The sequence below is a fragment of the Arvicola amphibius genome, chromosome 1 (genome assembly GCF_903992535.2).
Source record: "Arvicola amphibius chromosome 1, mArvAmp1.2, whole genome shotgun sequence".
Taxonomy (NCBI): domain Eukaryota; kingdom Metazoa; phylum Chordata; class Mammalia; order Rodentia; family Cricetidae; genus Arvicola; species Arvicola amphibius.
In genome coordinates, this window is record NC_052047.1 from 100,451,727 (window position 1) to 100,466,834 (window position 15,108).

The window sequence follows — 15,108 nt, forward strand, 5'->3', positions numbered from 1 at the left end:
AGCTGGAGGGTTGGTTCTCTCCCATCCTGTTCCCGGGTCATCGGTCCTCAGGCTTGACAGCATGCAAGCTGCTGAGCCAGCCTAGACTGGCCCCAAACTCACTGTGTAGCCCAGGCTGGCCTTGAGTTTCTGCTAATCCCCTTTTCTCAGTTTGTTGAGTACTGGGATTATAGGCCTGAGCCGCCATTTCCAAAATACCTGTGTAGTTTTGACAAGTTTTGATTGCTGATTCGGGTCCTGGAAGACTCCGCCCACTTCCCATTCTCTCAGCTCACTTGCTGCCACATCAGCCTTGCTTCATGTCTGGCTGCTTCTGAGGATCTGAGTATTTTTTTTTAAACTTAAAATTAATTTTTCTCAGGCCAGGCAGTGGTGGCCCACACTTTCATCCCAGGATTTGGGAGGCAGAAACAGGTGGATCTCTGAGGTTGAGGCCAGCTTAGAGTGAGTTCCAGAGAAGACTCCAAAGCTACCGAGAAAACTGTCTGGAAAAACGAGAAAAACTGGGGACTTGAGAGATGGCTCAGTGGTTAAGAGCACTGGCCTCTCTTCCAGAGGACCTGGGTTCAATTCCCAGTACCCATGTGGTAGCTCACGCCTGTCTGTAACTCCAGTTCCAGGGCTCTGACACCTTCACACCAATGCATATAAAATAAATTTAAACAAATTATTAAAAGTTATTTTTCTCTCATATAATACATCCCTCCTCACCTCCCTGTCTCTCCTCCCACCTCCCATCCACTCTTCTGTTTTTCTTCAGAAAAGGGCAGGCCTCCCGTGGGTATCAACCAAACATGGCATATCAAGTTGCAGTATGATTAGGAACTTCCCCTCATATTAGGGTTGGACAAGGCGACCTAGTATGAGGAAAAGGGTCCGAACAGCAGGCCAAAGAGTCCGAGGCACCCCCACTCACATTGTTAGGACTCCCACAAGGACAGCAAGCTACATAGTCGTAATATATGGACCTAGAGGACCCAGGTCAGACCTGTGCAGCTTCCCTGGCTGTCAGTTCAGTTTCTGTGGTCCCCCATGAACTCTACTCAATCGGCTCTGGGTTTTCTTGTGGAGGCTGCTGGGAACGGGTCATCCCTGTTGCTGCATCACCTTCCAGTTCTGCCAGCAGGTCCTTGGGTGAGATTTCCTGGGTCTCGTGAGTGAGCAGGGACAGCTGAGACCCTGGGGCAGTTGCTGTGTCTGTGGCGTGTTCTGCTCGGTTCTGGGAGCATAGGGCAGCTGCAGGACATGCTTCTAGGCCAAGAGGTTTGCAAATGCAGAGATCTTGTAGGGAGCCTGGGAGAGTCCTGGGCTGCTGCAGAAGTTATGTTGGGACACAAGGTGGGCTGGAATTGAGAGGAGCCACCCTGAATTTTGCATCATGCCGACTGGTGACTTCGCAGCATCTGTGCCTTGTACGCGACATGACTTGGGGATCAGAATTGGACTGACTGCCCTCATCATCTGCCGCTGGGGCAGATGCCAGGCCACCCTCATGAATTCAAATGGCTGCAGGTCGTACCTACCAGTGCTGCCCCTGTTTTTTAGCCTAGACCTCAGGCTGGGGACAGCCCTCAGGACCAGGCCTTTGTGTGCAAGTGTGGGAGTCTATGCTGGACTAAGCAAGTGGATATTGGCTTGAGAACCTGGATGGGCTTCTCAAGACAGCCTTGGAGGAGGGAGAAAGCCTTCCAGAGCTGGACTGCCACTGCCCCGAGCTCAGGCTCTCTAACTTTAGGGTATGATGGACCCAGGCCTGACTCCGTTGTTTAGACTTCTGCTCATTTCTCAGTGGTCCTCAGTCTCCCAGTCTGTAGTTTCCTGATGGGGTCATCGGGTAAAATATGGGTACTCAGATTTCCATGACAGCCAAGCTATACACTGCCTTGGGCTCCATATTACCAAGAGTTATATTTCCGCTGATAAGGGCTTTGTTAGCCTGGTGCTCAGACCCTCTTGGCTTTGTCTTTTTGTTTGCTTGGTCGACAGCCCCACCCCGGGCAGTCATCTGATCAAGGCCTGTGGTAAGGCCTGGATCCAGGCCTTGTGGCTAGAATGAGGTGACAGGAATGGTGATTTGAGGGGGATGTACAGAGCCTCCGTGTAGACTTTCAGAGACAAACTGAGGGCAGGTGGTCCGCGGGGGCGGGAGCTCCTTTGGAGCTCTGCCCAGCAGACACTTGTCACGTCCTGAGGGAGGAGCTCCCGCCCAGCAGACACTTGTCACGTCCTGAGGGACCAGCAATAACAGTGGAGTCACAAGGTGTCTACCTCCGGTTCCAGAGGACTCAGCCCTCAGCTGGCTGCCACGGAGTCCCTCTGTGCCTGCCCCTCAGTATGGTACTTCCAGTTTTTATTTTTTTATGTACTAGGTCCTGAGCTGCAGCAGCAGGGAAGGAGGCAGCCGTGTGTGAGGAAGGGCTGTGTGGGGACTGCAGTGCTGCTCACACCTGCCTTGTCCCGCTGTGTGTGAGAGCAGCGCACCACTGCACCACTGCTCCGTTGTTCACTGCAGCCAGTGCCCTGCTCAGCCGTCCCCAGTCCTGCATGCTGGTGGTGTGTGCATCCTCTAGTCACTGCCTCCTGGTGCTCACGCAGAGGAGTGGCTAGGTAACGGGCAGGAGCTGCCCAGCTTGGACCTTGCAGGTGATTGGCATGGGGTGAGGACTCCACTCCGGAAGGGCAGAAAGTCGGTTCTGCGGTGCACTGGGTCCTGATGCTGATGGTGGCCCACTCTCTGGTAATACTCTCTCTCTGCTTGCGGGGTGCTTCCTGCTCAGTATTTCCAGGGGTCCTAGGCTGCAGGGTCTGTCCGTAAGGACGCATCCAAATTCCCTGCCTTGGCCTTCATCTTGCCTGCGTCAGACTGTGTGGAACTCTTACCCTGACTCTGGGGAGGGGAGCCCTGAAACACCCTCCAGATCCCCAGAGAAATGGAGAGCTGAGGACGTGTGTATGTGGGTGGTGTCTAGTAACTGTAGATCCCGTTGGCCACTTTGGGTGTCCTGCAGCATTCCTTCAGAGTCTCCAGGGCTGGAGCTAACCCTGAACTCCATTGCCCTGGGCCAGCAGTGACCTGTAGGGACAGGAAGCTAGCGAGACAGCAGGACTGATTAAATCCCCTCTGCTCCAGGAAAAGGCCACTTCTTCCGGGGGCCCCTGTGCAGGATAGGAAGCTTGGCCTAGTATGGTGGGAGAATTCTGCTAGGGAAGTTTCTCACTATTTGTGGCCACGTTGGTAATTGATTAGGAGCCATGACCCCAATCCTAACCTTAATCCTAATTTTTGCCACCTCTACAAGGTTTTAATGCTGATACTGCCCAAGGATTTTAACGACTGACCCAAATCCTTCTGAGCTTGTCCAGGCTCCTCCTCCCCCAATCCCTCCCATTCATCCCCTCTAGGCTCACCCTCCCCAGCCCTGCTCCAGCCTATTCTCTCACTCCCCCTCCTCTCAGCACACAGTAGGCATTCAGTTTAAGGGACCCTAGCGTATTTTCCACACAATTGCAGTGCTGTCCTAACCTGCTAAGACTTTCTAATAGTTAGGTCCCAGGTAATCAGAGGTTAAAAGGGACAGAGAGGATGCTACATATGTCGCAGGCATAACCCTGGCAGTGTGCTGTAGACGTGGGTGGATGGTGTGAACGAATGCTGGCGTCGGGGAGCTCTGCTGACAATGCTCTCAAACAGAGCCCCGTCCTCAGAGTCCAGCCTGCAGCCTAGGTGGGGGTGGATGCTCGAGATGGGTACAGACGATCTTGAGCCAGGTTTCTGCACAGTCCTTGTCCAGACTCAGTGGTTGGCAGGTTACTGTGTGTTGAAGGTGCTGCCTGCCAACTTCATAGGCGACTTCTAGGGTGCAGGGACCCTCTCTTACCCACAAGCAGGTCACTGCGTTTCCATATCCCAGAAGGACAGGCAGTAGGTTCTCTAGGGACCTCTCTGGACAGTCCTACACCAGGTGACATCCTGCAGGAGCAGGTTGGGGAATCTTCTGGACTTTCATCCAGGAGCTGGTCCTCTCCTGTCCTCCCCTATCCTCAAGTCTCACCCATCTTGAAACTCGACCCTGTGATGGGAGAAAAGCCGATAGTGGCCTAGGTGGAGGCCTCGAGGAGCTGTAATCTCCGGAGGGAAAGGCTTCGTGAGGTGGCCTCTTACACTTTTGGAGCCTGAACTTCCTCTCCAGCGTCCACATGCCCACTGACTCCCAAATGTCCCTGGCCCAGGGGTGTCCTATGGTCTGGGGCTGCATTCATGGGTCAACCTCAGAGCCTCTGTGGTGGTGGATCCCTAGGTAAGGGGCGTGATCCTGACCCTGACGGGAACGTTAAGGAACCTTTTTGAATGTCAGGGACTACAAGACGCTAGCTTAGAGGAAAGGCGGGTCTCTGAGCCCCGTCACCCCGTGCTGGCTTCAGAGGTGTCAGGTGCCCTTCCTCGGAAAGGCTGAGGAGATCACTCCTGAGTGTGAGCTCAGTGCTGCCCAGGGGGCTGTCGGCTTGCTCTACCCGCAACTCTGCATACGTTACAACTGCAGAATCCGCAGAAGTGCTGGGGACTCTTGGGTGACCTCCAGCCTGAATCCTAGACATCTGGTGGCCAGAAGACTCCTTTCCAGGTGGGAGACCCCAGTCAAGCTTTGGAGGCACATTCTCAACCTGGAGATTCCGGAATGCCAGCCTGGAGACTTCTCCCAGCGAGGAGACTTCTGTTTGTCCTGAGACCCTTCCCAGCCCGGAAGCCCCCGCCCCTCCTCGCCGGGGTCAAGGTGGTAAACACACCCCTCAGGGCCTCCGCCCTCTCCTTCCCCTCCAGCCTCCGCACTTTCTCTTCGTGCCACGCCCTCCCCCAGCCCCGCCTCCGCCTCGCTCGGGCCCTTTTTTTTCAAGCCCAGCCCTTTCCCTGGGCCGGGCAGTCTCCACTGCCATGTGATCCTGGGGCTGCTGGGACGCTCCGGAACAACTGGGACCAGCGGGAGTCGCGGGCGTCCCTGGGCGGGGGCGACATGGAGCGGAGGTGGGTCTTCGTGCTGCTGGACGTGCTGTGCGTGTTGGTCGGTAAGAATCTCGGGACCCGGGTACGGGAACTCTCTCCCAAGTGCACGCTCCCAGGGTCCCTCCTGCCTGTGCGCGTTCGGGATGCCGACGGTGGTGACCGGTGCTCCTCACTTCCCCGTGCGCGCCCTGCCAGCCCTCCTGGGCGCTTGGCAGGATCGGGGCTTCCTCTCTACCTGTGGCTATTCCCGGGGTGTGGGTCCCAGCGAGCCGGCAACAGGAAGTCGCTCGAGTACCTCGGGGCGACGTGACTCACTTGGGCGGGGCGGCACCAAGACCCTGCAGGCCAGTGACTCGTGGCCAAGGTCCAGCACGGTGCCCTCGGAAGGCGGGGACGTCCAGGCTCGCACAGACAAACCTGCCAGTCCGGTTCAGGCCGTGGGGAGGAGCATTCCAAACCCCCAAGGCGCGAACAAAGGCCAAGTGTTTGTTGGGGGGGGGGGGGCCCAGGAGACAGTGAGTGACTGGATCCTACACCGAAGGCGGTGACAGGGTATTGTCTGTCCTCCCCTATTCTGCATCTCCCTCTCTTGGTCCACCTTCCATATCCCGGAAGGATACTTTATTTAGCATCGCCCTTTGGCAACCAAGAGGCCCCGTGGGACATCCCTGAGCCTTGAGCACACTTTTTGACGGTATGGGTTTATTAAAACATTTCTGTTGCTTTAACTGTGTGCCGGGGCTGGAGGACTTGGAAATATTTCCTTGGGAAGTCCTGGGTCCCCAGAGGCGGAGTTACCCAGGGAGTCACAGCAGCAGGAGGAGGCCAATGCCAGCCTGTTGTTCCCCTTAGTCAGCACAGGCTTCAGGTGCTGGCAGGGAAGCCCTGCGAGCACGAATGAAGGAGGCCCTTGCCAGGGAAGGTGGAAGGGAGTCGGTGCCCTGGCTCACATGCAGCCCAGCCATGCTCTGTGCTTTAGGTCTGCCCAGACCTTGCACGGAGGTCTGTCCCTGTGCCTGTGGTCTGTCCGGGATGTCCACTAAACAGACTCACTGACTCCAGTGTCTCCTATGATGATATCACCAGATCCTTTGACTTTCCACTTCCTATAAACAAGATAAGGGATTTGCTCAGACTTGTTTCCTTGGACCCTCTCTCCTCTTACCCTCTACCCTCTTTCTCCTTCTCTCCCCTCTCTGGCTCTCCCTGCTCTCACCCTTTCCCTCTCCTCTATGGCCATCCTACTTTGTCCTCTGACCTCTTCTCCCTCAAGCCTTCTCTCACTGTCATGAAGCCTGACCCCTCCCAGGGGACATTGTTGCTGTCACCCTTACTTTTTAGTCCCAGCTCTTAGCTTCATGATGTTGGCACCTTCCTGGATCATGTCCCCTCTGTGCCTTGTGATGGCTCAGTCCATGTCAGGGACTGTTTTCTGACTGTCTGCTTCCCGTTTCCATGCAGAGGGAGGCTCATCTCCTGGCACTCACGGCCTGCAAGCTGCGCCCTCCACACCCAGCTTCCCTGCTCACGGGCAAAGGGCACTTGCCCAGGTTTGCCTCTTTGGGGTGTCTGTGTTCCCATGCCTGTGGAACAAGGCGCTACCCACTGTCCTGTCCTTGTGACTGGCTCTCACCTCCCAGCTGTCCTTGGTTGGAGGCTCCAGGTGTCAGCTCTGTTCACAGCTTCTCTGCCGGGTCATTTCCCAAGAGGTTCTGTGTCTCTGGGCTTTGGTCTGAGCTTCCCACATCCAGGGCTGGGTCCATCCTGTCCAGTGTGTCGCTGGCAGTGGCTCAGCACTTGGAATGAAGACAGATAAAGAGGCAGAAACTAGAGGCTGGAGCGATGGCTCAGCACGTAAGAGCACTGACTGCTCTTCCAGAGGACCCAGGTTCAATTCCCAGCACCCACGTGTTAGCTCACAAATGTCTGTAACTCCAGGATCCAACACCCTCACATAGTGCACCTTAAAAAGGGCAGACTCTAGGGAGAGCCCTTCGACTGTGCCCTTGATGTGGGTGACACAGCCCTACAGCCCTGCAGTCTCACCTTGTGTTGCTAGATGATCTCACCTACCTTCCTAGGCAGTGAGTCCCCAAAAGTGCCCTGTCCCAAACACAGCAGGCACCTTGGTGTTCCTATGCAGACAGAGCAGTCCAGCCAACTGTTGCTAAGGCAACAGGAGCCATGAAGAGCACCGGTAACCCCATGGGTGGCTCATCAGCGGGCTGGAATGAGATGGGAAGGAGCCATTGTGCTGGCAGTATGGTGTGTAGAGGCTGTGGTTGCTGGTGCTGAGTCAGCCCCAGGGAGGCCTAAAGTGGGGCATGGTAGAGCGGCTCAGTAGCTGGGCTCATTAACAGAAGTCACCCGAGGAGTTTCCCATGGGTCATGGCAGAGGGATCATGATCCCAGGACAGATACCATGTGGGCAGGATTTGCACTGTGTGCCTTCCCTGGCTTCCCACAGCCTCTCTACCCTTCGTCATCCTGACTCTGGTGAACACACCATACAAACGAGGGTTCTACTGCGGAGATGACTCCATCCGGTACCCCTACCGTCCAGACACGATCACCCATGGACTTATGGCCGGGGTCATCATCACAGCCACTGTCATCCTTGTAAGGCGGCAAAGTGCTTGGGTGGGGGCCGGGTGAGCCCTGCCCTGAGGTAGGTAGGACCCAGCTCCCTAGCAGGATACACCGTGGGAGCGGTGTCTGCCACGCGCTCTTGAGCTGTTCCGTTGGCAGGTCTCATCGGGGGAGGCCTACTTGGTGTACACAGACCGTCTCTATTCACGTTCCGACTTCAACAACTACTTGGCCGCCATCTACAAGGTGCTGGGGACCTTCCTGTTCGGGGCCGCTGTGAGCCAGTCTCTGACCGACCTGGCCAAGTACATGATTGGCCGGCTGAGACCCAGCTTCTTGGCTGTCTGTGACCCTGACTGGAGCCGGGTCAACTGCTCTGGCTACGTGCAGCTGGAGGTGTGCAGGGGCAGCCCTGCCAATGTCACTGAGGCCAGGTGGGTACTGACTGCAGCCCAGGCAAGGCTCTGAGGGACAGAAAATCTGGGGCCTGGTGAATGGAGAAAACCTGTCAGCAGAGGCAGGTGGAGAAGCTGGTCATGGGTCTTCCTCTGTGCTGTGTGCAGGCACACAGTCGGCGGGTAGTCTCAGGATTCAGTTACCTGGGAGTCAGTGGCCTGCCCTGCAGAGGTGGGCTGGCTGCCGCTTGCCCCTCGAGGCTTGTGACTGAGTTCTTTCCTCTTTAGGGTCCTCTGGGGCGAGCTTGTTTGCTCTTGGCACAGTTTCCCTGCCATCTTGCTCTTCTGAGCTCTGCTGTTCATGCCTGGTGTGGCCTGTGTGTCCGTACCCACACTCTGTCGTCTCCGCGGACCCCTCTCTGTCTGTTGGCTCCCATCAGCCATAAGTCCTTCCAGTGCTTTTTCTCCTTCAATACTACGGGCATTTTCACACTCATAACGCATTTTTAGATTTTGAGACAGGATCTCACTGTGAAGCCCAGAATGACCTCAAACTTCTTGTCTTCCTGCCTTAGTCTCCTGGGTGCTGGGGTGACAGGCTTGTGTTACTATGGCTGGCATAGACTGTCTCCTCGGCTTCTGTTTCTTCCTTCCAGTCCTCACAGATGTATCTATCTATGTATCTATGTATCTTTCTATGTATCTATCTATGTATCTATCTATGTATCTATCTATCTATCTATCTATCTATCTATCTATCATCTATATCTATTTTGCTTCAAAACAGTGATTTTTCTCTGTCTCTTTATGGCCAAACTGATGATCAAATCAATGTCTTTGACTCACACACGCCAGGCAAGTCTCTCTAACACCAAGTTACAGGGGAGAATGGACAGTGTGGTCACCATCTACTTAGTGACTTCCCTGAGGGAACAATGTGGATGGCCATGTCGTGAGGGTCTGTTGTCAGCATAGTGGTTGGCAGGATAGGACATACATTTCTCTTTTGTTTTCTGGGTGCTAGGGTGCAGGTAGGGGCTCTGCCTTAGCCTTACTTTGTCTGCCAAGATTGCGGAGTGGCTCTGTGGGTGCACTGGGGGTGCCTGGTCCTTCTGAGCCTCCAAAGCATAGCCCCCAGGTTGCTGCTTGAGCTCTGAGGCAGCAGTGACTTTATAAGGTGAGGTGATATCAGTACCTCGGACCACCAGCGGTCGCAACAGTGGCCGTGATGGTATTGGGTGACAGTATTGGGTTACGGTGGCAGTATTGGGTGATTGATTGCCACCCTCAGTGTGGGCAGGTAGTAGCAGGTCGGGGAGTTGGAGATGGTTAAGTGAGAGTGAAGAGGGGCCGCTCCATGGTGAGTGTCCTGTGTGTGTAAGCCTTCCCTCATGTTAAGAGACCAGACAGATGGCTCAGCGGTTAGGACCACTGGCTGCTCTTCCAGCGGACCTGGGTTAGATTATCAGAACCCACAAGGCAGCTCACAACCGTTTGTAGCTTCAGTTCCAGGGGATCTGATGCACCCTTGTGGCCACTTTCATAATGTGGCACACAGTCATAGATGTAAATAAAACACCATATACATAAAAATAAATAAATCTTAAAGATGATTTATTTTTGCTCTCTCTCTCTTTTCTCTCTCTCTCTTCCTCCCCATCTGTGCACGTGCACGTGCGTGCTGGTAATTGTGAGCAGCATGATGTAGGTAATGGGAACTGAACTTGGTCATCTGTGAAAGCAGTCAGGGCTTGTAGCTGCTGAGCCATCTCTCCAGCCCTGCTTCCCGTAGTTTAGAGTTGCACCCCTCTGTGGCTGCCAGCTCCCCAAGGAGCTCTTGGCTCTGCCTTCTGGGTTCCACTGACCGCTGCCCTCCCTCCCAGGCTGTCCTTTTACTCCGGGCACTCCTCCTTCGGCATGTATTGCATGTTGTTCCTGGCGGTGAGTGTCTCCCTTCCCAGGGAACCTTGCCCAGCCTCCCCTTCCCTGGGCCCGGGTCTTCCCCGCTGCCCAATGGAGTACGTGGAGGAGGCCCCGAGGGTAGGGGGTTTATGACTCTTGCGTTGGGCTGGGCAGGGTGTGGATACCCATGGGCCCAGCTAATACAGGCTGATGCCCCGACAGCTCTATGTGCAGGCCCGGCTCTGCTGGAAGTGGGCACGGCTGCTGAGGCCCACGGTTCAGTTCTTCTTGGTGGCCTTTGCAATCTATGTGGGCTACACCCGTGTGTCCGACCACAAGCACCACTGGAGTGATGTCCTCGTCGGCCTCCTGCAGGGAGCCCTGGTAGCGTGCCTCACGGTGAGCCCTGTCTGCCTCATCCTATAGGACCTGTCCTGCCTGAGCCCAATGTTCCTGTGACCTCTGCCTGCTGATCTGCGTCCCAGAGCTTGCCCCTCACCACTGGCCCGGTTTCCTTTACAACCCTCATTGGCTCCTCCCTCTGGGCTTCTTCCTTGGCTTTATGCATTGCTTTACCCTCCCCCGCAGGTCCGCTATGTCTCAGACTTCTTCAAATCCCGGCCGCCCCAGCCCTGCCAGGAGGACCAGGAACCGGAGCGCAAGCCCAGTCTGTCCCTGACGCTGACCCTCGGTGATGGACCTTAGCCACTATGAGTACCCAGTCTCTTCCCAGAAGCCACATGTGGGCCAGTCACGTGTTGTCCCCTTGGCCCTGGTCAGGCACAACTGATTTTGGAGCTGCCCCAGGGTCCCTGCTGGTGACCATTGATCAAGGTCTTGGTACCTGACTGGCCCCGAGTGTGGCAGGATCCATCCTCATTGCTTCTTGAATACCCCAGGAAGATAAGATGAGGTCCTGCTCCGAGGGCTGTCTCCCACTACAAAGGGCTTTTCGAGGAGAGCCATCCCTGCGTGGCCCTAGGAATGGGCCGGTCTGCGATGGTATATGAAGTCGGCACCCTCCCTGTGGGTCCTGCGGGGACAGACCGCTTGTCTGCCTGGGTGGAGCAGTTCCCCGTGGCCTGGGTCAGGGATCACAAGTGTGAAAAGGGTTGCTGAACCTTGGGCCTCCTAGGAACAGACACACGTGACTTTTGGTCTGAATCCTGTTCTCAAGCCTGCAGAAGATTCCTGCCTGAGCCCTCCAAAGCCCTCCCTCAAAGCTTGCTGTCCAGTCCAGCCTCCACTTCCCCGCATGGATCGGATGTGTAGCCAGGCTTTGGGAGTGGGCCTACGTCTGCCGTTCCCATCTATTTCAGAACTCTTAAAGTTACCTTCATGAGAGGGTGAGCTATAAACTTTGTACCAAATGACTTGGCCGTGAGTGTTGATTTTAAGGTCTCTTGGTGAGATGGCCCTGCTACACCTTCCTTCTTGCCCAGTGCACTGTGTTGGACCTGCCCAGTCTCAGCATTGACTTAGGGGACAGAGACCTGGCCTGGTTGTTCTGTATATAGCCCAAGATGGACTTCCTTGGTGTGTGGTGGACGCTTATGCTAGGTCCACTTTAGAACACAGAGACCCTTCGTGGACCATGTTACTAGATGCCCAAGGATGCTCCCAGGGTGCATTGCCGGTCATCCAGGGGCGGCAGGAGTGGTGACAGGTCTTGCCGTATCCCAGGACAAGGTGTGTGTCTGTCTGGGAATGGGCAGACTCCTTGTATACTCCTCAGGCCCTTGGAGTTAGGAACACCCTCATCTCGCTCCTCTCCTTACAGACTGGGTCAGGATTGAGTCTAAGTCCTGTACACCAGGTTCCTATAGGGATCAGCTGGTCCATTACAGTCAGAAGACCCCAGGGAGAAGGTGGGTTGGTGTTGCCTGAGCTCAGCAGGGCTCTGCTTATACAGATCCTTTGCTTGGCCAGCCAGAAGCTGAGCTGGGCCTCTTCCAGGCACCAATGCCTGCCTGTCAGACTGGCAAAGAACTCAGTTTAGTAAGCACAGCGGGAGTGGGGCACACACCTGTGACACTAGCACTGGGGAGGCTGAGGTGGCCTGGTGAGTGTGAGATCAGCCTGGGCTAGGCTGACTCTTCTGTGTATGCCCATGGGTGTTCACGTGTGTGCCTATATGTGGAGGTCAGAGGATGACTGTAAGTGTCAATCCTTAGATGCTTTCCACTCTTTGAGACAAGGTCTCTCATTGGCCCGGAACTTTCAAGTAGACCAGTGTGTATGGCTGTAGCTTACAGGCATGCTCTTGTCTCTGCCTCCCACTGCTGGCGTTACATCATGCCTGCCTTACTGCATTGCTCCTGGGGATCCAAACTTAGGTTCTCACGTTTTGGAGAAGTGTGCTGCTGACACCCTTCTCTCACGACCCTAGAGAGGGATTCTTTAAACAACAAGCAGGGGCTGGAGACATGGCACAGTGGGTAAAGTGCCTGTAACTCCATCTTCTGGGGGTACCTGATGCCCCCTGCTGGCCTCTATAGGCACTGCATTTATGTGCACAAACCACCCCACTGAACCCCACACACTAAAAAAACAGGATAAATCCTTTCTTTATTCCTTTTATCAAAAACAGATCTTTACTCACAATATATTGTGATTATGGTTCCCGCTCCCTTCTACTAGTTCCTCCCCACAACCCCTCCTGTCTGGATCCACCCATTTTCTTTTCTCTTCACTAGAAAAGCACATGTTTCTAAGGGATAGCAACAAAACAAAATGTGATACAACAAAAGCTGACATGTCAGAACTGGACAAGACAAACAGAAGGAAAAGAGCCCAAGAGACAGTGCAGTAAGCAGAGACCACTCGTCCGCACTCAGGAAGCACATGAAAACACTAGCCTGGAACCTACAATACACATGCAGAGGATCTGGTGCAGACTGCGCAGGCCCTGTGCATGCTGAGAAGCTTTTCGGTTCCATGAGGCCCCATTTATTAATTGTTGATCTTAGTGCCTGTGTTAAAGTTGCCTCAGTCAGGGTTTCTATTGCTCTGATGGAACACCATGACCAAAAAGCAGGTTGGGGAGGAAAGGGTTGATTTGTTCACACTTCCACAGCACTGTTCCTCACTGAAGGAAGTCAGGGCAGGAGCTCAAGCAGGGCAGGAGCGGATGCAGAGGCTTTGGAGGGTGCTGCTTACTGGCTTGCTCCCCATGACTTACACACCCTGCTTTCTTATAGCACCCAGGGCCACCAGCCCAGGGATGGCACCACCACAAGGGACTGGGCCCTCCCCCATGATCACTAATTATGAGAACACCCCACAGCCTGATCTTATGGAGGCATTTCCCCAATTCAGGCTCCTCTCAGCTAACTCTAGTTGTGTCAAGTTGACACACGACTAGTCAGCACAGGATGCTTTGTTCAAGAAGTCTTCTCCCATGCCAACGCGTTCAAGGCTGCTCTCCACTTTTTCTTCTATAACGTTCAGTGGATCTGGTTTTTTATTGAGTTCTTTGATCAACTTGGACTTGAGTTTTGCACAGGGTGATAGATAAGGGTCTATTTGCATTCTTCTACAGGCAGATATCCAGTTAGACCAGTTCAGTCGGAGGCTGCTTGTTTGTTCCCAGCCACCCAGACCCAAAATAATCACAGAGAAACTATATTAATTGCAACACTGCTTGGCCAGTGACTCAGGCATATTCCTAGCTAGCTCTTACATCTTAAATTGACCCATTCCTATTATTCTGTTTGCCACAAGGTTGTGATTTATTGGGTAGAGTTCTGGTGTTTGTCTCCTTTGGTAGCTACATGTTGTCTCTCTGACACTGCCTACTCTCTCTCTACATCTCTGTTTGGATTTTCCACCTGGCTTTGCTCTGTTATGTCATTGACCAAAAGCAGCTTCTTTATTAACCAATGACAGTAAAAAATATTCACAGCACACAGAGGGGAATCCCACATCACTTTCCCTTTCTGTCTAAATAAAAAGGAAGGTTTAACCTTAGCATGGTAAAATTACATATAGAAAAATAGGTATCAAGCAAGAATTACAGTTATAATATTTATATCTACTTTATCTTTTGTTATAACAAAGGAAAACTATAATTATAACTATCCATTTTTCAACCTCATCTAAGAGTCCAGAAGGATATATTATTATCTAAGTTAAGAGGAAGTGCATTGTAAGCAACTTCTAAAACTCTAGAATTGACAGAGACATCTCACTGCCTGGACAGTTACTCAAAATTCTTCTGTAACATTGGTATAATGGGAGGCTGCTGGTTGGTTCCTGGCTGCCCAGCTTGGATTAAAATAATCACACAGGAACTGTATTAATTAAATCCCTGCTTGGCCCATTAGCTCTAGCTTCTTATTGGCTAACTCTTACATACTAATTTAACCAATTTCTATTAATCTGTGTATTGCCATGTGGATGTGGCTTACCGGCAAAGTTTCGGCATGTCTGACTCTGGTGACGGCTCCTTGGCATCTCTCTAACTCGGCCCTTCTTTCTCCCATCATGCAGCCTAGCTTTCCCTGCCTAGTTCCGTTCTTCCCTGTCAAAGGCTAAAGCAGTTCTTTATTCATTAATGGTAATTACAGCGTACAGAGAGAAATCCCACATTACCTCTACTTTTCTGTTTAAATAAAAAAGGAAGGTTTTTAAACTTAACATAGTAGAATTACATAAAACAGTTATCAAGAATTACAGTGATATCTATTTTATCTTTTATCATAACTAAGGAAAACTATAACTATAAATTCTTCAACTCCATGAAGGTATCCAGAAGGATATACTATTACCTAGGTAAACAAGAAGTGCATTGTAAGCAAATTCCAAAACTCTAGAATTGACAGAGATGTCTCACTGCCTGGACAGTCACCCAAAGTTCTTCTGTAATGTTGGGGCATCCATCTTCAGCCTAGAGGTCCATAGTATCCAGCAGACTTTCCACGGAGCAGGAAATTTCAGAGACAGTTCTGCCTATACTGGCAGTTTGTCCGTCACATTTTTCTGTGTCCTGCAGAATGTCTAGCAGACTCTTTCATGAAGCAGGAACCCCGAAGGATTGTCTCACCTTTAGGCAAATTTAGCAGTCATTTCTCTGTGGGTCCTGCATGTCCAGTTTATCAAGCAGTCCAGGCAAGAGCAGTTTCTTGTCCAAATGTCTAATCAACTTCATAAGGAGCCTCTTTGATGCCCATCTTTCTCTTGAAGTAGATTGGTGTTGCCAGGAGCAGATATATCTCATTGTTA

General features: G+C 53.0%; 1 protein-coding gene across 1 annotated transcript; it reads left to right on the plus strand.

The window, feature by feature from the left end:
* The first annotated feature begins 4,924 nt into the window (after positions 1–4,924).
* On the plus strand, positions 4,925–12,824 carry Plpp2 (phospholipid phosphatase 2). The gene is given in 7 exon segments (XM_038337231.1): positions 4,925–5,061; positions 7,467–7,618; positions 7,748–8,022; positions 9,867–9,924; positions 10,108–10,284; positions 10,474–10,580; positions 10,582–12,824. Coding segments are annotated over 7 exon segments (915 nt in total). The 5' UTR covers positions 4,925–5,009; the 3' UTR covers positions 10,676–12,824.
* The last annotated feature ends 2,284 nt before the right edge of the window (positions 12,825–15,108 follow it).